This window comes from Alligator sinensis, unplaced genomic scaffold (genome assembly GCF_000455745.1).
Source record: "Alligator sinensis unplaced genomic scaffold, ASM45574v1 scaffold74_1, whole genome shotgun sequence".
In the NCBI taxonomy this organism is placed as follows: Eukaryota; Metazoa; Chordata; order Crocodylia; family Alligatoridae; genus Alligator; species Alligator sinensis.
In genome coordinates this window covers 167,160-187,637 of record NW_005843101.1, presented here as the reverse complement: position 1 = coordinate 187,637, position 20,478 = coordinate 167,160, and the positions used below count along the sequence as shown (strand labels likewise).

The following is a 20,478-nucleotide window of genomic DNA, read 5'->3' as shown; positions in this document are numbered from 1 at the left end:
TGCTGATGTCATTGTAATACAGATGAATTTTGTGTTATCACTTATTTTGGTTTTAAGAATAGTCCTTCCTTCATTTGAGCAGGGTTCACGGAAGCTCTTGGAGCTCATTCGCTACCACATCATCTCCTACACTCAGGTAAGTGAGATTGATTCACTATCCTATCCTACAGAAACTCTGCGTATCTCTAGAAAAGCATTATTTTGGCCTTCCAAGATGATTTCAAACATTCTTCATCATTGAAAGCAAAGGGCTTTCTAAGCAGGGCTGCACTGAGCTAAGGCTATGTCTCCCCTGCAAAAAAAAGAAAAAGAAAAAAAAGGTGCATCTCTACAGAGATTGTTAACCAGTGCAAGGGGTTGTAACCTCATTGTGTAGGATTAACCTCAACTAACTATCTCAAAGTAAAAATTATCTGTGTTTTGTTTCCATTAGCATTGTGATATACACTTCAATGTAAAAAATAATATTTTTGCTATGAAAACATAGGTCAAGTGAAAGCAGAATATGGACCTGAAACTTCTTAGCTATTCTATTGATGCCTCAGAATGTAACAGTATTGGCTCTACAGAGAGAACAGGAATAAAATGTAGGAAAAACTTATTTTTGTCATTACAATAAGCAAATGCAATTCTGTACTTCTATTAAGATTGTTACCTGCCTAGTTTTAAATCAGGAGGGGATTTGTCAATATCAAAACAAGTTTCCTAGCTTTTTATTACTTTTTTTACCAGAATCAAAAGGGAAGGAAGTAGAGTCCGAGGACAACCCTCAGGACAGGTTGCACAGGATGGGGATCATCCTAGTACTTGTCTGCATCATTGGCAGAAGGGGTAGATTGCAACTGAGTTCCACTAGCTTTTATATATCTGTTTCTAACTCTCTACCACTTCTGCTTGTTGCAGCTGGAGGTAGCCAGCCTCATCTCAATAGAACACGTCAGGAGCATGGCTAACCAATTCATCTATTTTAACACAAGCAGCAACGTGAGTCAAAAATACATGAACCTTTCCTGATGAACTTTCCTTTCTCTGATCTAGCCATCCAGGTACTTTCAGCACAAAATGAAAAACAGTGAACCTCTCAGGAGTAGAAGCAAAGGAATTCCTCGCTGAAGTGAATGGGAAATTCACAGAACACTAATCCCAGCTCTATTTAGGAAAGATAGATATATAATATATCTAGACTGGTTTGTCAGAAAAGCCTCTAGTATGCGTTTTTCCCCTTCCTCGCTAACTACAAATTGTAGTTTTCTATTTCTACTACAAATTGTAGTAATCTGTTTTCCTAGATTAGGCAGGACCTGAATGAGGAATCATTGTAGTCTACAATGATTCCTCATTCAAGTCCTACATAATCTAGGAAACTGGTGCATTTTAAATCATGTTCACTAACAGCTTTTAATTAGCATTAACCCTCTCAGGACCTAGTGTAGATGTGCTTAACACCTTAAATAACATTTTCACTTGTCCTAGTGAACCCAGGCAACACATTTTTAAAAGCATTAATTAGGCACTTCATTAACTCATTTTAAAACATACCTCTTCCCCTTCTTTAGACATACCCTTAGTTTTTATTCAATAGACAATCAGACAGATTTCCATTGAATTCAAAGGACATTTGTAGGAATAGGGGCAGAGTAAAACTTACTTTGAACCCCAGATTTTGGCCCACTGAGAGCCAATTACTCAGAAAAAAACTTTATTTACGGTCAGACTTTGGATTGGGGCATCAAGATATGTCTTCTCCCATTCCACTTGCCTGGAACCCAGAAATGAGGCAAGGAAGCCACTTTGGGGAGAGCCCTGCCACCACTTACAGTCTGTCTCCAGTTCTGCCCCAGAGCAGGTACCCTACCTCGTTTCCCAGTTTGGCATTTGTGGAGTGGTGGTGGCAGCAGGTGAATGGGGCATGCTCACAGGCTGCATCCACAGGAAGGCCAGGGAAGCAGTACAAATGTAATCAGAGGCCATTCGAAATGGAAACAACAATAATGATCAAGCCTATGCAACTTGTGAAAATCTGCAACCTTTGGAAAATCTCTAGAATTAGTGATGGCAAATATTTCAATTCAAGATGCACTCTTTAAATTAGTGAGCAGTAAAAAAGTCAAATGAAACATGGTTGTTTGTGTGTGGCATGTTTTTTTCAAAGAATTATCTGAGGTACTTTTAGTAAGTGGAGCTAACTGCTGTATTGAACTTCTTTCTATTGTTAACATGTATTAGCCAAGTTTTTACCTTATGGGGAAAAAAGTAGATTTATATACTTTATTTACAAAAAGCAGATGAGTTCAAGGGCTGAGCAGATATCAAGGTGCCTGAATGAAACTATAGAGTTCTACCTCTGGCTCTTATGCCAAGTTATTCAGTAGCCTTGGACATTTCACAAGTTTTCTCATGTTTCCCTCCATCTGTAAAATGTGTAAAATCTGTAAAATGGAAATAACACTATGGACCCAACCCAGTGACTTCTGCTGTCAAAAAAACAGACCTCCACCATTTTAGTGACTATTAATCAGGCCCTTAGTTAGCAACTTCACAGAAGACCTGTGAGAATTAACCAATAAAGCTCAGATGCTGCTATTAGATGTATAAGAAAGATATTAAGGAAAAGGTGCAATATATGTACATATGTCATTTATTAGAAGAGAAAGAGAAGACTAGGTCTTGTTTTCCTAATTGATAACCTAACAATTTAAAAAAGTAATGACAATAAAATATGCTGGTGTAGTGGTATCAGTAGTTTTCAAAGATTATCTGAAATACTTTCATTCTGCAGGGACAAATCTTGGTGAATGGTGAAGAAATGGAAGAAACAGATATCGTTGCAAAAAATGGTCGAATTTACACCCTTGCAGGTGTTCTTACCCCTCCCTCAATTGTTCCTATTCTACCTCACAGATGTGATGAAAAAAGAAGTGAAATTAAAATGGTAAGGAAAGTCAGTACAAAACTTTAATTAGTAAACATGCTTGCAACTTCAATCTCCTCTTTACAACAATATCAAAAAAGCAGCAAAAAATATGGTAACATATGGTAATTCATTCATGAAATGCACCAACCCTGTTAATGGTACAGCATGTAAGCAAGATATTTACTTGAACAGGTACCTCATCTTGACATCCCATCCAGTTTCTACAGCAACCAGGTATAACTAGCTATCTTAAAGTCAAGTCAAATTCCCCACCACAGAATTCCAGTTGCATATATATACCAATATGTGGCTACTTGTTGTTCCCTTGGCAACCATTTAAAAATCAACATTTTCCTTTTAAACAATTATGCAGAAAATACAGTAGGCAAATAAAGAGCATGGATTTTTTTTCAGTCTTACTTTAGATTTTCTTAAAATTAAGAAATAATAAATGCATATTTTGAATAATTGAGTTCCACCCAGCATGTTCATGATCAAAAGCATATTACATGTTATAAACCAAGTAGCAATCAGATGCCATTGCTGATAAGAGTGCCTGTCAGATTGAGCTTATCCTTTGCAATAAATGTGGCTCTGATTATCCAGTATGTGAACATATGCAAGTACATATCCGAGCCAATAACATTTCTGGCACAGTGAAGATACACTGATGTAAACCAATTACAGTTTAATTTAGAATAATCCAGAAACAAAACTGTATAATAGAACTTCAATTGAACTGGATAGGCTCAAATTTTACTGAAGGAAACAACAAGAGTTAATGATAAAAGGTTGTTATTGCCATGGCTAATGGCTAAGTTTCATGTGCTCTCTCTAATCATAAACCTGGCAGAGCTCCAACACCAATTTCTGGTACGAACACTGAGCAATACTTAACAAACATAGCATTTCTAATCTTTTAAAAGAAACCTGAGTAGTGGTCACTTCCTACATTGATCAATGCACTCATTCAAAAGAGAGACAATTTAAAGATAGAGGGGAAGTAAGATCTAAAAGACTCTCATCTGCATAAAACAAAAAATAAAGTTACTTACATCTGTTAGCTCTTAAATTTTTCATGAAGAATTTATGATATAATTTGTTATACAAGATTTTAAGTAGGAGACAGAGCACTGGTCCAGGAGTCATAATACCTGCCTAAATGCCAAAATGCATTTGGACCTGGATTCTGTTCTTGTTCTGCCACTGACTTGTTGCTTATCTCCAACTCCTAGTGCATTGACTTCACTTTTTGTAAAACAATAATAATGATCTTTTTTAAGTGCTTTGTAGATACTAGAACTGCCATAGATAGCAACAATATCGGTGCCTTCCTACATGCCCTATAATAGTTACCATGTATGAGTTCTGGTATGGTAAGTATCCCAGGCTTCAAAATATGATTTGCTGTGACATTCCACTACAATTCCAGTCACAAAGCAGTGTCCTTTAACAACGTAAGAGACAAACTTAGTCATAGAGTCCTGTTCTCTCAGGAATTTTTGAAAATGTGTAGGTTATATAAATTGAAGGCACTGTCAGTATCAAACAAAGGCATATTTGTCCAAGTCTAGGTTTGTAACAATGGCAAAATTATGTGAACTGAGAGTGAGCAAACAGAAAACATTGTGTGATGCTGAACAGTGGGAAAATCCATCATAGAGAACTAAATGCTTTAAAGAACTATGAGCCAAATATTTGCAAATGACTTTAGGTAGCAAAAGATGTAAATAGACACCTTTTAAGATTAAAAACCCCTAAACAAGTTAGGAATCTAACCAGCTTAGAAAGTCTATAAACCCTATTTAGATGTTGAGCTGCATCTTTAGATACTTAAGTATCTTTGTAAATCTGTCTATAATTCTTTAGAACATGCAGTTCTCACAAGCAGTATTAAATTTTCCATTATCCAGTACATAAGTACCTTTGTAAGTCTGGGACTGTGTTCCTGTGTGCAGAATATAATATCTGCAGCATATAAACCATAGAAACACTTTAGGCCTTGAGACTCTCCAGTGATACATCTGAGGGCAAATTTACTGCAATTCACGCTCTTTATATTTAGTGTCTTCCACAGCTATTTTGGACTGGCACTCGGTGATTATTCTAATTTCTCTGAAACTGAGGTGATATTAGCAATTACGAATAATGTAGCCACAAAAAGACAACTGCCAAATCATCCCCAAGCTTTGACAAACTCCATAGCCACACTCCAGAGGTGTTTTCAGATGCCACGTTTGTAGGTCTACTCCTCTTTAAAGCTGTCACCTGGTTCTAAAGTATAATTGCTGATCTCTGCCATTGCCCCCCAGTAACAACTAAGCCATTTGTGACAGTAAGCCAAAAGGTGAAGAGTGTGGGTGAATATACTTGTATTTTGGCAGGGTGCAAGAATGATATGGATGCAGAGAAAATATTTTTCTCTATTTACACTGCTTATATGCAACAGATCTCAAGGGGGTTATCTAAGGTTGTCTTCCTAAGAGTTACAGAAGATACCATCGTGGAGAGTGAAATACACAGATTGAACCAGATCCCATTCTGTTATAAATGCCCTATATTTCCACAAACTTCAATGAATTGCACCAGTTCATCATGCCAGCTGAGGATCCGCGTGCATTGATGTGTGTGAGTGAGAGAAAGAAAACATACACATTCTCACCGCTTCTCACTGCAACCTAGATAAAAGTCGAAACAACCCAGCTCCAGTCTGACACAGGCCGGGTGGCTTTTCCTGTGCCCACATTGGGGCCAGACAGTAGGCAGTTGTTCCCATGCCACCACTGCTTCTCCTAGCCTCCTCATTCCCTGGCTGCAGTGTGGGTGTAGCTTCCAGTCAGTGGGGAGCTCAGCCAAAACCAAGCATCTGCACACTGTATCCAGGCTGGGAATGTGAATTGATAAGAATGAATGACAGCCCAAAGGAACCCTAATGAGGTAGGAGTCGCAGTTCCATGAGCCATGATAAGTTAATGAAGACAGACAAAAAGAATGAAAACTCCTGAAGATGTATAGTGCAAATCTGCTGTGAATGAGTTTCTCATCATTATTATCACCTTCCTAAAATGTGATTGTGTTGTACTGTCTCTATCCAGGGTTCCTGTGTAAAATGTTCAGTGGTCTATAGGAGCACTTGTCCAGGGAACTCAAAGCCTATAGTAAGTGACTTTCCCATACAAAGATTGTGAGAAAGTGATGATTGTATTCAACTTCTGTCAGTCTACAGTTTTCTGAGCATTGTGTCTGATCCACTTTTCCTGTGCAGTCAAGTCAATTTACTTTGTAGGAAATGTCTTGTATCTATAACTCCTAACTCTATCTTGGGCATCATAAAATTGAAATGGGGTAGTATTCTGTTGCAGGAATGGTGTTTTAACTTTTAAGTAAGAGAAGAGAAAGAAGAGTTGCTACAAAAACTGCTCCGAAATTTGGATGTGAAAAATATGAGTTTACATTAACGTTACACTAGACCCAAAGCTGCCAAAGTTTCTCCTTTCCCTAACACCCCCCAAATTAACATTTTGCCACTTCCTCCCCTAGATTTAGTGCCATCGGCCCCACTTATAGCATACGCACACAATTGCTAGCCTCCATCTGGGCCTTCCCCTACAGTTACCCATATCACAACATGACTGGGTGGCTGTGTAGGAAAGGTGCAGGTAAGGAACTGGTTAAATGGACATATGCTTTAGGATAAACAGAAAACTTATCTGCATCACCTCTGAGAGCACAGGCATTTTGGCTGCAAATTTTTCCATATAGAAGACTTGGGTATGGCTATGAAGTGATTTTGTTACTAGCATTCATCAATATTTATTGTATATGGGACAGACAGATAGTTATAAGTTATAGTAAAGATCCCAAAAGTCAAGAAGATTAATGGTTTACTAGAATTCAAAATATCTTTTAAATATCAAAAGGAACAATGAAAAAAAACCCACAACCAACATTGAGATATTTCACGTTCTCCTGTTAAAATATTCTCTAATGTTTTGATTGTATTGAAGTACTGAATGTCTGTGTGGAAATACTAATGTTTTTGATTTACTCATGTTCTAGTCTTTATCAAAAGGCAGATGCGTTTATGAAACCCTGAGCAATCTAGCAACTGGCTGTGCTAGATACTGCAATGTAACAGTAAAGGTAAAGAGTTATATATGGTTTGCTATGGTGGGCTATATTTAGAATTAGCCATTTTTCTTTGCTAACTTAATTTTTGGAGCTGAATAGCATCTGAAGGTCTTCACAGCACATACTTAACCAGCAGGTGGTTTAGAAAAGAATTTCCATATTTCTTAGAGCAAAAGTATCAGCTATATTTAGCTCCTCTGCTGATACTTTCCCTTGCATTACATGAAAGAATGCCTTTTCATTCTCTCTGTTTATATCAACTGTATTAATGAGCTGTTGCAGCTGTTACACGTGACTGTTCAGGGCTTTTTTGTGGTAAGACTCAAGTTTTTCTTTCATTTACATTCCAAACACCCAACATTTTTCATTATTTTATATGGCTGCATCCATGAAGGACTGTGCAGTGTGATAATTAGCAATACTGGTCAAATACATTTTATTAAAGATTTCACAATGCACTGTACACCAGGTGCAGCTTCACCAGTGCCAGCGTGGGAGAATCATTCCCCTTTATTTGCAAGTGATGCTCCTATTAAAGGCTAACAGCATGTCTACACTGTCTCCATGCTAAATCCAGGAGCACTGCCAAGACGCAGACCCTGGGCACTCATCTTGCTCAGCACATACCAAACCCCAGAAGTTAGACAGCATAGTCTGTTTGGCATGGTCTTGAGCAGGAGCTGTACTCAGGCTGTCTTAGGCCCACCTTTTTGTTTTTGGTCACCCCATGCATGGCCCCACCAAGTCCCAGGAGCTCCTGGTCAACCTCCTCCTGGCCCTGGCCAAGTGGGCCCTGTACTTGACCAGGAAGGAGGCTCTGGCCGGAGGATGCCCAGGGACTGCGAGCCCACTTTGCTTTCACTTGTTCGTGCACATTTCCGGGCAGAGCGCCAGTGGGCGGCGTCTACCAGCTCCTTGGATGCCTTTAAGGACCAGTGGGTGCAGCCCAAGGGGCTCTGCTCAGTGTCCCCCTCAGGTGCACTTCTTTTCACATTTTAACCCTTTGACCCACATGATGCTCCCACCCTGTTTTTGCCTTAGTTGTCCCAAGCATTTTGCTGTGTTATTCATTCATTGGCCCCACACCGTAGAGGCCACTACTTAGTTGGGTGGGCCTTAGGGCCCATGGCATTTGGGTAACACAAATAGATACGCTGCCTTAGGTATATCTCCTGCGGCTCAAAAAGGACCACGTTGAACTGACTACACTGCCTAACTGACTACACAGACCTGAACGTGCACTCAGGAGAAGTAAGTGAGCAGAGTGGGCTTCTTCATGGTACTACCCGCATCACCACAGAGACAGTAGTTCTGGCAGACCAGCTGCATCTAAATGCTGGTGTGTGTGGCTCTGTGTCAACCACAGAGCAGGGCTGTGATGAAAGTGCACAGTCTGGGCCTGAGTGCTTTGATATGTCCCTCCAAGTATTCAGATGAGCAACTAAAGTTTTCTATAGTCCATACCATGCAGCAATATTTATTTTATTTCACAGGAACCTAAATGTTGCAAAGGCTTTTATGGTTCAGATTGCAGTCAATGTCCTGGAGGTTTTTCCAAGCCCTGCTCAGGAAATGGACAGGTAAACAAAAGCACTAGCAGCATACTGCACAATGTATACGGTAGAGACTGGCTGGGTCAAGGGAGTCTCCAGAGTCCCCTGAGCTCACAGTACACAAAAATATGATAGCACTTTGAGAAGTGTATGGTCAGCTTATTGTCTCTATCTAGCAACCCAGTGATCAGATTCAGTGATACAGGGAGAAAAAAGATGGTAGAGTCCTCTAGTCTTCTGAGACGGGGCTGTCCAACTGCTGAGAGTTCAGAGGCCGCATATTCACTAAGGCATCCTCAGGCCTCCATGCTGTGCCTCTACCCCCCACACACACACACTACATTGCGCTGTACCCAATGAACACCCCTCAAGCCCCCCTCAGGCTGCAGGCTCCCTGAGCCCCACAGGCAGTGGCAGAGGGAAGAAGCAAAAGCTGGAGGAGTAGGATGGGGGGAAGCCCAGAGAACCTGGCAATAAGCACCTGGAAATCCCAGCACCAGCAGTATAAGCAATGAGGGGAATGGCAACCAGATGGGGAGCCTACGGATCATGAATTAAGCCCTCACAGGCTACATGTGGTCCACAGACCATAAGTTGAACAGCCTCATCGGTGGACCTAGGATTTTGGACAGGGGGAGTGCAGTAACAAGAAAATCCAGTAATTTTCTAAAATTGTGAAGTAGGAGAGCATAAGGAATACAGCAGTGGGAAGGAAATACGAAGAGTATGAAAGTTTACACTAGGAAAAACAAATATTCTCCTTGGATGCATCTACATGTGCGCTTTACTGTGGAACTGACTAATTAGCTCTGCAGTAAAGCATCATTGTCTTCATGTGCACCTATATTAGGGTGCAGTAAATTAACTAACTCCACTGTAGGACAGTACTGCCCAGGACAAGTACAATCCTGTGGCAGAGTCATTTAGCATGCCTCAGTGCACGTGTAGATGGTGACCAGGGCTGGCTGGGGCATGAGGGTGCTACAGTGTGGGTGCTGCCTGCTGGCTGGCCCTGCACAGTAGCACGGGGGCGCGGCGCACTGGCGCCCCCCCGCCCCCCCCCCCAGCCCCTCTGCTATTTGATGCTGTGATCTGGAGCCTGGGGCTGACCCCTGACTCCCCTGACAGCCCAGATCTGTTCCACCCTGACCCAAACAGTTGTGGTCCCAGGCCCACATGTATATGCTGCACCCAAGAGCAGCTGACTCTAGCACAAACTGTGCCAGAGTTTTTTGAGACAAGCTAATTGCATGTGTAGATACACCCCCATCTTCCTTACATTTTAAAAGAGTAATGACATCATAATACATATAAGCCTACATCAGTTATGCAACAACTTCTTCAGAGAGATTTGTTTTACCAGTTGAATATAAATCTTATCTTTTATGTTTCAGTGTATGGATGGAATGAAAGGAAATGGAACTTGTATTTGTGCTGACGGATTTCAAGGATCACACTGTCAGTTCTGTTCTGACCCTGATAAATATGGACCTCAGTGTGACAAAAGTAAGCATGGCAGCATCTGATGAAGTTAACCTGAGTTTACAAAAGCATCTGCTCTATATAGATCTTATTGTAAGGCACATATGTATCTACCCTGCCTTCAGCATCTCATCCACCACAGAGGACAAGACAGTGTCTTGAGGTTTAACACAGTGTCTTAAGGTTTATTTGAATTACAGTGGTCACTAGTTGATACTGATCTGGTATTTTTGGAGGATGGCAGAGCTAGGCAACAGGGAATAGTAGTGTTAAGTGCTGTCTAAGACGACTACTTGTGGGGCTGAATTATTGTATCCAAAGAAACTGGAACAGGAGTGCTCACCCTCTTGAACTTACTGCATCTAGTGATTGACAAAGGACCTGTCCAAGGCCCATTGAAAGCAATGGACAGATTCTCACCAGCTTCACTGGGATTTTGATCAAGCTTATTAACTGACCTATTTCAGTTAAATAGGTCAGCATCCTTATAGGACAAGGACCTGACTTTTAAAAGCTTCCCCACAGCACTGGGCAATTTTGTTTAATCTATTTAATCATTCAACTGCTTTTATGAAGATCTGTCATGAAAATTTAAAGATGTGCGCTATAAAAATATATTATTATTGTTGTTGAATATATATATTAATTATATAATTATTATATAAAATATTGTGGGTGACAATACATAGAAGGTGGTTAAAAAGGATATGTATTTGGTAAATAAATGTTTAAAAGAATGTTTTTCAAAAGACGTGAATTTAAAGAGACGGGTTAGATTTTAGGGCAGGGTGAGGAAGGAACATGAAATGCATCAAGAATGTCACATAGGGACATATATGCCTTCTACAAAAATTTTATTTCATATTCATTTTTTCCCCCCCCCATGTATATAGAATGTCCATGTATGTATGGGAAATGTAATAACAGAATAGACAGTGAAGGGGTCTGCCTGCCTGGATCATGCAAAAGTGGATATATTGGGAAATTCTGTGATAAGCATATCATCCCATGTCAGCCTTTTGTGCAGTTCTGTCATGCACAGGCAACTTGTCAGCTCAGCGATGGCATCAGGAGGTAAGTCCGTTGTTTACCTGTAGCTAGCATTAGATGTGGTGCAGTACTATGCTAATCCTATAGTCCAATTTGAATTTTCTGTTTCAAGATAACACTACATAGTACTGCACAAAAACATTAACCAGTATAAGAATACCATGAGATAAATAAGTACTTCTATTTTATAGAGTGAGAAACTGAGGCAGAAGAGTCAAGTGACCTGCTCAAGGCCACAAAGCGAGTCACCTGCAGACAAGGGATAAGCATTCAGCAATTTTCAATTCCTAGTTCTGTACTCATTTCTATATCTCATACCCAGCTTAACAGATCCAAAGATCAAGGAGTATGAACTTGCAGAATTGTTAAAGGAGACGATATTTTGAAGCATCCAGGTTGCTTAGGAACCCAAGTCTTTCTTTTTCTTTTCCTTCCCCCAATGTGCCTAAGTATGCTGAAAGGCAGTAAACCATGAATACATCTGTAGAATAACTAGATCTACATACCTTAATGAGACTTGGGTACATCTACATGTAATTGAAGCATGCTGAAACACCCAAAGTGAGTTTTAATCCAACTAGCTCAGGCAACAGTAGCAAGGAAATTACCACAGCATGCATAGGCACCAACTTTTATTTTTGGCTGGGGGGGAGGGGGGGCTCAGATGATGGACATGTGGAAAGCTTTACGCAATTCAGGTGACATCCCTCTTCCTAATGGGGGCCAGGACCCTCAGGCCCCCAGATACTTGGCTCCCCTGACAACATGAGCTTCAGAGCAGACTATACAGGCCCAGAATCCTGGCTAAATACTCAGGCAGGCAGAACACACAATCCTGCTGTTGCTAGCTCAGGTATGTGTAGATGCATTGCAGTCACCTCACTGCAGATTAGGCAGTCACTTTAGAAAATGGAGTTTGGCACTTTTGAACATATTGTCCCTAATAATAGGATATGTCTCTAGGGTTAGTAGTGACACCACCCACTAGCAGAACTACCCCTGCCTTGTCTAGTCTCTCTGAGTTTCTCCAAGCTAACATGTAACCTTTCCGGCCATGCCTCGATGAAATATTAATTTCTGGTTTCTCTCCTTCTCTGTTCCTTAGGTGGTTCCCTCTGTCTATCCACCCCTATAGCAAGGGACAGACATTACACATAAACCAGTTTAAGTGATCAGAAACTAGTTTAAACCTGTAAAACAGCTGTTCAGTGCACATAAATCCATTTGAAAATGTCTGGAACCAGTGTGAGATAAACCTGGTTGAATGTAGTATCAGACTTAACTGATTTGGCTTAAACTGGGGGTTGGACCTGATGATCTGTTTAGGTCCCTTCCAACCCAAGCACTATGAAACCAGCTTATGCAATGTCTGTCCCAGACCCCTTGCTGATTTAAGATAAACCAGAGTCCCCCAGCATCCCAGCATGCTCTCTGGGCTGGGTGGGGCTTTCTGCTCTACAGCAGGGCTGGCCTCTCCCCTCTGCTCCCTGAATGGAGCTCCAGCAAACTATAGGCATCTGCCTGGCTTCTCCCTGTTAAGCAGGGATTATTCCCCCCCACCCCTCTGCTTTACACAGGAACTTCTCAGCATTAGCTAGCAGACCATATGCTGGCTACAGTCTGTGCTGTGGGAGATACAGGCAGAAAGGCTTTTTGGAGATAATCAACAGGTAGCTGGTAAAGTCCTTCCTTGGAAAAGCTGTTTAAGAGCTTGGACTAATGGAGAGGCTTTGTTTTTTGAATGGGTTGATAAACACTGAGTTAGGGATGATAAACATTCCCTGCTGGGGGGGGAATGACTCTCTCCCTAATCATAGCACCCTGCCAGGCCTGCCCACAGCCCTCAGCTCAGCACTCTCAAAGAGAAGGAAGGGCTGCTCTAGTGCTCCCCAGCTTCTAGCCTGAGCCATTGCAGCTATGTGCCTGAATTTTTTCAGTCCAGAAGGGATGTCTGTGCAGTTACCAAATGATTTAGTCTAACCTGCAAAGATTGAATCAGTTCAGGCCCAGGCTTTAAAAGTCTGTCCCTAGCCTGTATCATTCTTCAGGTCCTCAAGTAGCAATCCAATGCCTCAGTGGCATCAGTTGTGGCCTGCTGGCTGTAAGTGTGCCTTAAGTGCATCAGTCATGACCTGCAGCACCCCTTATAGTCACACCCAGGTATTGTAGGTGTAACTCCATCTGCTTTCCTTGAGTCTTCCAGCTCAGAAGATAAGTTCTGCCCACTCAGGCTCCAGCCCTTCTGTCCAGGCTTCAGCCCCCTTGGCCATATCCCCTTTTTCTGGCTGCAGCCTTCAGCCTCAGGCCATGGGCTCTGGTCTCAACTCCTCAGCCTCAGCCCACTTCACACCCCTGCCCTACCCAGAGACTCCAGATTCAGAATGCCCAGCCACCTTGCTGTGTGGCCTCCAAACCACCCCTTATAGGTGCTCCCAAACCACTGACTGTTACTATGTACACTCATAATTGAAGTTCTAGCCCCTGTGGGTCAATAGACACAAACCAAAAATATACCCTGCTGAATGAACAAAAATAGCTCTTAAGAAAACTTTACCCCATACTCACACACCAAGAGGGAAACTTCTATGCTTCCTGATAACAGCCCTAGCTATTCCCAGAACTACCCCTTGCCCATTCTGCAAAACAATTCTTTCATCCCTGACCCCACAGTGCTCCTTCTGTGCTGGAGTCATTTTATATGCTAGCCCAGCTCTACCTGCAAGTCAGCTGATCCCTGACTCCTAGCTCTCACACAGGGGTTTTCTATTATCCACTTTGTCTACCCCATCAGCAGCTTCTGCGCCAGTTTGCAGTCTGTCGCTCAGTCTTAGTCCAGACCTGAGCTTCAATGTGGCCTCTGGTTAGGCAGCTTGTCTCCCCTAGTTGTGACACATCTGGAATGTTTTCTCCCTCTCTTCCCCCATGATCAAGATTTTTTTCTCTACAGGGTCTGGAGCTAAGTTTCTTTCCCTGTTCTGTAGCAGAGCTCCCCTTGTCCAAGTCCTTGCCCCTCTGAGCCTCAAAAGTCCAGTTCTTAATGGGGGCCTGTAACAGAGAACCCTAGGTCTGTTACTAGGAGGCAGGGCAGCCCCTTTAAGGCCAGAGTCTTTAGGAACACCAAGTACCAGGAGGGCAGGGGTTAAAAGCCCAACCACACAGGCCAGTCACCTGACCAGAAGGAGTTAGGGCTCTGGGCACATATAAACCCCAGGGCCAAGGCTGGTAGGAGTTAGTTCTCTGGCAAGCTGCTAGGGGTAGGAGTTCCTGCAAGGAAGAACTATCCAGGAATGCTGTGGCTGCTGGATAAACTGTTTATATAGCTAATAAGGCTCCAGGAGTCTACAAGGTACCCAGGACTGGGAGGCACTCAATACTCAAGGAGCAGTTTGGGGTTTGAAAGAGGCGGAATGTGGCTTGCATGACTCATATTATGTTATAGCCCAGGGGTTCATATTTATGTTGTTGTTTTAACCGGTGGACCAGACTGAGGCTATTGGGGAGGAGGAGGCTCCGTAGGGGGCACACTACAGTATAGAGCCCCAGTGCTAGAGAGGTTGCAGAGACAGGGCAGCAGCAAGCCCGAGGCCACTCAAGGCCAAGTCAGAATTAAAAGTGCTAGTCTTTACATACCATCTGCAAGGCATGGGCCACTGTGGAGGGGAGGCTTGGAGTGGTGGACAGTGACCCCCTAGTATTGGGGTAGTAAATGGACAGCCTCCTGCCTGAGTAACATCATAATTATTGTTCCATCAGGGCGTGGCAAGTGAGGAAGGTGGGTGGTTAGCTAAGAAACAGAGGGTCAGGCCAACATTGGACAGACCAAGGGATGGCCCTCCGTCACAGGGCCTACTTGCTTTTTCCTTCCCATCAGTCCTTTCTTAGTGTTAGCCCTGTTACAGTCCCATACATTTTTCTGATTTTTTTTGCCCTTAGCCATACATCCATTTGAATTTGCTGGTAACTTTTATGTTGCTGAAATAAATGTATAACTACTTGTATTCTAATTCAGACCTATCAAGGTGACCCTTATATACAGACATTGAGAGTGGAGGGTACAGTAGGACATATATTACTTTCCATCTCATAGAAATACAGAATAGATCTAAATGCATCTAATAATTAACAGATTCCATATTTTTCATTACATGATCCCATATTTCAAAATTAATTATGCACACCATTTTATGTGCTTAAAGTCAAAACTATTCATCTTATTCAGCCTCTAAATGGACAAACAGCTTGAAAACTGAATTCATCTTAACTTCATCTTACCTTTACAGCTCTTCTTTCATTCCTGCTGATTGCACTTAGTCCTGTTTTTAATAGATGCGTTTGCAATCCTGGGTATGAGGGAGATGGAACAACCTGCAGTGAAGTAGATCCTTGTGCTACTTTAATTCCAGGCGGTTGCGATACCAATGTAAGTATATGATTCCTTACCAAATGAGTCACTCCAAAGGAAACAAAAAAAAGTTAGGGCGTGCCAGTAAGACATATATTTGCATAAGTAAATTCTGAAGTTTAGAACCAAACTTAAACCCTTCTCAGAGTGCAAGTTCTTAGCCATAGGACTGTACTGCCATGAACATTGCTATTCAAAAAATGGAAGCCACATAGTTTTCTTAAAGCATTATCAGGATAAGCTACTACACAATCCTCCTCCAAATAGCAGAACCACAGATTGAAATTTCTCTACAACCCTCATTCCTGTCACCTCCCCTTGTCCATTCTATACATGATGAAGCTAAAGCTGTGGCAGTGATTTTGCTCTTCTTTAGAGATGGCAACCCAGGCTATATTAGAAGGAAGACCATCACTAGCACAGGGCATAAAAATGGCATGAAAATAACTTTTCATTTTTAATTGGCAGTTCACATTCAAGTCCAAGATATTAGCAAATTAAAGTTCTTTCTTACTACCTGGTGATTGGAAGCCTGTGAAATGAATTGCTAGTCAGAAAACAGTTAACAGAGCAAGGGTTTCTGCTTAATATAATCCACTATGATTGGCATGAAGGGCATACCTACACACCATTGGGTCTCTCCTAAGGACCATTGCACCAAACAACATGCTCGCTACTTTCTGAACCTACAGGATTTGGACCAACTTATTGCAACATGAGGCATGTGTCAAAAGACTCAAAGAGAATGAACCTATTAGCATGCGCCCAGCACTGCATTAAGATAGCTACATTACATTATTTTCAGGAGACAGTGCACATGCTTCACTGCTGCACTCCCTAGACAGTCCTGACATGGTATAGACATGCCCTGTTTACCCTCTTTGTGGTAGTATCAATGAATAGGCCAAGAATTCAATTCAGTCCATGGAGATACCTTCTCATACCCTGAATATGGTCCTTCTCTTCAAGTTAGGGTTGAAACACTCTGACAGGGTATTGTAAGGGTTGCCAGCCATTACCACATGTAGATAAAGGGGCACTTGAATCTCCCAGGACTGCCAATCCAGCAGTAAAAAATAATCACCAAAATATCAAAGGGATAAAAAGCTTTCAAAGGTCATAGCTAGCATTCCATCCCCTTTCCAACAGATCCCCACATTCTGAAAATGACAGCTAGGGAGCAGACTTGTTAACAGAGGAGGTCCCTACCCGGTCCTACATTCAAATGTTGTTTGATATCAGCATAACTTGAATTGACATTATTTACTCTGAACATTTCTCCCCACAGGCAGAATGCATTAAAACAGGCCTTGGAACTCACACATGCATCTGTCAGCCAGGTTGGAGTGGGGATGGAAGAGACTGCTCAGCAATTAATAATTGTCTGCTACCAAACAGGGGAGGATGCCATGACAATGCCACCTGCATGTATGTAGGGCCAGGACAGGTAAGTTATGTTCTAACCTTCTTATATTGCCTTGCACTCATTCTGTGCTGCCCAAGTCTGCTGCCTATATGCTCCATTCAACAACTTCTTCCACTTCCCTCCATGTATCATCCTCCATACACCCTCCACACCCAGAACTATCTGTCATCTCGTGTCCCAAATAACTACCCTCCTCTCCATTCTAAACCTTGCCTTAAATGCTCATCTGAAAACAATGTCAACATTGAAATCCCCCACTGGAAAATTCCAGACCAGCTCTAAAGAATGAAGAACAGTTCTTTTCAATGCAACAGGCTTACATCAGGAGATGCCAGTTTGTCAAAACTGAAGTGTTTTACAAAAACCTCTCTCTTTTCATAAACTACCAGATGAACCACAGGCAAAATTCCATTAGAAACTTACTTTGTTTCTGGTCTCTTCATCTGCAGGCCTGCTGGGAAACATGGGTTTTTAGGGTCTGCTGTTCTAGGGAAACTTCCCAGCATGGACTGCATTGGAGTCTAGAAACCAAGGGCTTCTGAGGCCCATGGCTTGGGCACAGACCTGCCACAAGACTACCAGAAGATAAGTGATGCTAGGTTGTCTGAGGTCTGCAGCTCCTGAGTAGCTTCACCAATGGATTGCCTCAGTCTCCAGGGCCCATGGTAACCTTACCATGTGGAGTGCTCCAGAGCCATGGACTATGGCTTCCAGCATCCCTGCTGTGGGGCTGGTACTGCAAAAGCCATTGCAGTAATTGGGGTTCAGCTCCTGGCTGCACAGCAGGTAGTCTGGAAGTCTAAGAGCTCCATTTTGAGCTAGGGCCCTCAGGGCTTCAAAACCCCTTCCTTCCCATTAGGAGCCAGGAGCTCAAAGCCTCCAAGCCCCACACTTCACAGCAATGACCCTGAGCACCCTGGAAGATCCATCCCGAGGTAAGGCCCTCCAATTTTAAAGCTTCCTGTTGCACAGCCTGGAGCCCAACAAACCTGATGTGAACACTGGCTGTAGCAGGGGTTCCTAGACTCCCCACTATGCAGTGTGGGACTCCCCTAATTTGAGGAAAGCATGGGGAACATCCCTGGAGTCAAGGCATTAGGATGAATTTCAAAGATAAGCCCTTTGGTAGGTGCTTAATAAAACTCAGGTAGTGAAGTCAACAAAGCTACATAGATAAACACTAAGTCATAGTGTCTAAAATATGTACCCTGTTTTAATCATTTTAATTTATTGCAACATTTTGTTGGAACTGTAGAATGACTGTGAGTGCAAGGAAGGATTTCGAGGGAATGGAATTGAATGTGAACCAATAAATTCTTGTTTGGACCAAAATGGAAAGTGCCATCATCTGGTGAGTTAATTAATCACTGAACAAAGAATTCAAGCATGCATGTCTTTCTCCATGTATACCAGGAAACAATATTTCTTCCACAGACGTAAGAATAAATGGCATTCCCCCAGAGCTAATGTTTTGAACTCCACACTGTGAGAACTCCACACTCGGCTGAGTGCATAAAAACATCTTTCAGTGTCAGGTGAAGTTACTACAAATATACAGAGACAAATCCTTAGATCCTTCATCAGTTTTTCCATTGAGGTCAGTTACTGTTTTTCTGACTTGAAGCTAAGGAAGAACTGAGTAAGACCCCCCCCAAATTAGATTAGCTTTCCAATACAAGACATTCTTCATTAGACCTGACCAGAGCAAGCCAGGCACAGCAAAGGCAGCATGGCTTGTTGTGCGTGCCTTGTTCTGGTCAGACCTGATGACCCTGGTCAGACCTGATGACTTGCATTTGAAAGTGTATTTAACTCTATCCCAAATACACAGTTTATCCAACTAAAGATATTATTCTATGAAATCCTTGCCTCTCACATAATTTCTAGACCATCATGGCTACAACATCACTCATACACTATGCAACAATTAGGAAAGCTAGTAAGACCCCAACTAATAGAAAGGTGGTCTTCATCTTCTCACTGTCATGTCTGGGATTTTTTTTAATTGGCAAAGCAAAATGAAGATACAATGACATTTTCTGCTGCTGTTTAATTGCAGAAACTGTTACCATAAAATCAGGCAGCAGGATATGCTTTTCTCCCCAAGGTAGATATGTTAAGTACACTGAAGGTTTTATTTGGAAGGAAAGGGCACCTCAGAAGTAAGGTCCAGTCTGCTTATACCAGACTATTCAAATACCCCCTTGGCATACCCTCCCAGCATCTTTTGCTATGATTTTTCCTCTCTGCACCAGAAGCATCTGCATGATAGCTCAGAAGAACATTAGCACAATTCATTTGGAAGGATCCTGTAATGTGCATAAACAGACTTTCTGTTAGAACTGGTTATATTATTTATTGCAAATAAGTTATCTGATTAACTAAGCCATTCATTCCTGTTTCTGAGTTATACGGAAACAGATTTGATTTGTATGACTCTGCGATTCATGATCATTTACAGTTCATGCAATTTATAGGTTTTTTACTAACCGTTCTCTGATTGTTCCCACTTTGTGGTAGCTGATTGGTTATCTAAATTACCAAACATTGCAATTGTATTGTAAGTGAATGAAAAGGTTTGTAATGGGATTACAAATGTTCTTGTTTGGCCTGGAATATCCTGTTTCCTATGCACAGATGTGTATTCACTCAAGCAGCAGCATTTCTCAAAATGCACATAAACTTCACCTGACAGTGAAATATGTTTTTATGTGCATAAATATTCATGACAATTCCAAAGGAAAGAGGCATGGATGTGGTTGGAACAAGCAGAGGTTTGAATACTTTCATAAATTCTGGTTTAGCAGTAGTTACTCAGTCAGCTCTGCTAAAGAGAAATAAAATGAAAACAGAATTTCATAGAAGTAGGGTCGGAAGGGACCTTGTAGATCTTCAAGTCCGACACCCCTGCCTGGGCAGGAGAGAAACTGGGCTCAAGTGACCCCAGCCATGTAGGCATCGAGCCAGTTCTTAAAGGAACCTACTCTCCAACAACTTGTGGCCGTTATTCCTTGTTATCCCAGGGCACGCTGGGAGAAACCAGGTCTCCCCCAAACCCTTCTGGTCCCCCCCCTAGTGAGTTTATAGACAGTTACAAGGTCCCCCCTCAGCCTTCTCCTGTGAAGGCTGAACAGGTTCAGGTCCTGCAGCCTCTCATTGTAGGGTCTGCCCTGCTGTCCCCGGATCATGCAGGTGGCCCTCCTCTGGACCCTCTCAATGCTGTCCACATCCCTCTTGAAGTGGGGTGTCCAGAACTGGACACAGTACTCCAGCTGCGGCCTGACCAGTGTCGCGTAGAGAGGGAGGATCACCTCCTTGGCCCTACTTGAGATGCACCTGTGGATGCACGATAGGGTCCGGTTAGCCCTGCCGACAGTGACCTTGTATTGTTGGCCCATGTTCATCGTGGAGTCAATGATGACTCCAAGATCCCTTTCTGCCTCCGTGCTCTCAAGAAGGGAGTTTTCTATCTTATAAGTGTGTTGCCGGTTACTACTGCCCAACTGCAGCACCCTGCACT

General features: G+C 42.3%; 1 protein-coding gene across 1 annotated transcript in view; it reads left to right on the top strand.

Annotated features, from left to right (window-relative positions):
- LOC102378258 (stabilin-2) overlaps nt 1-20,478 on the top strand; it is a 140,802-nt gene that overhangs the window by 40,307 nt on the left and 80,017 nt on the right. Inside the window, 11 exon segments of the mRNA XM_025193798.1 lie at nt 83-136; nt 904-984; nt 2,780-2,932; nt 6,010-6,072; nt 6,974-7,057; nt 8,539-8,625; nt 9,993-10,104; nt 10,974-11,154; nt 15,457-15,550; nt 16,821-16,979; nt 18,214-18,309. Of these exon segments, the coding sequence (XP_025049583.1) occupies nt 83-136; nt 904-984; nt 2,780-2,932; nt 6,010-6,072; nt 6,974-7,057; nt 8,539-8,625; nt 9,993-10,104; nt 10,974-11,154; nt 15,457-15,550; nt 16,821-16,979; nt 18,214-18,309 (1,164 nt within the window).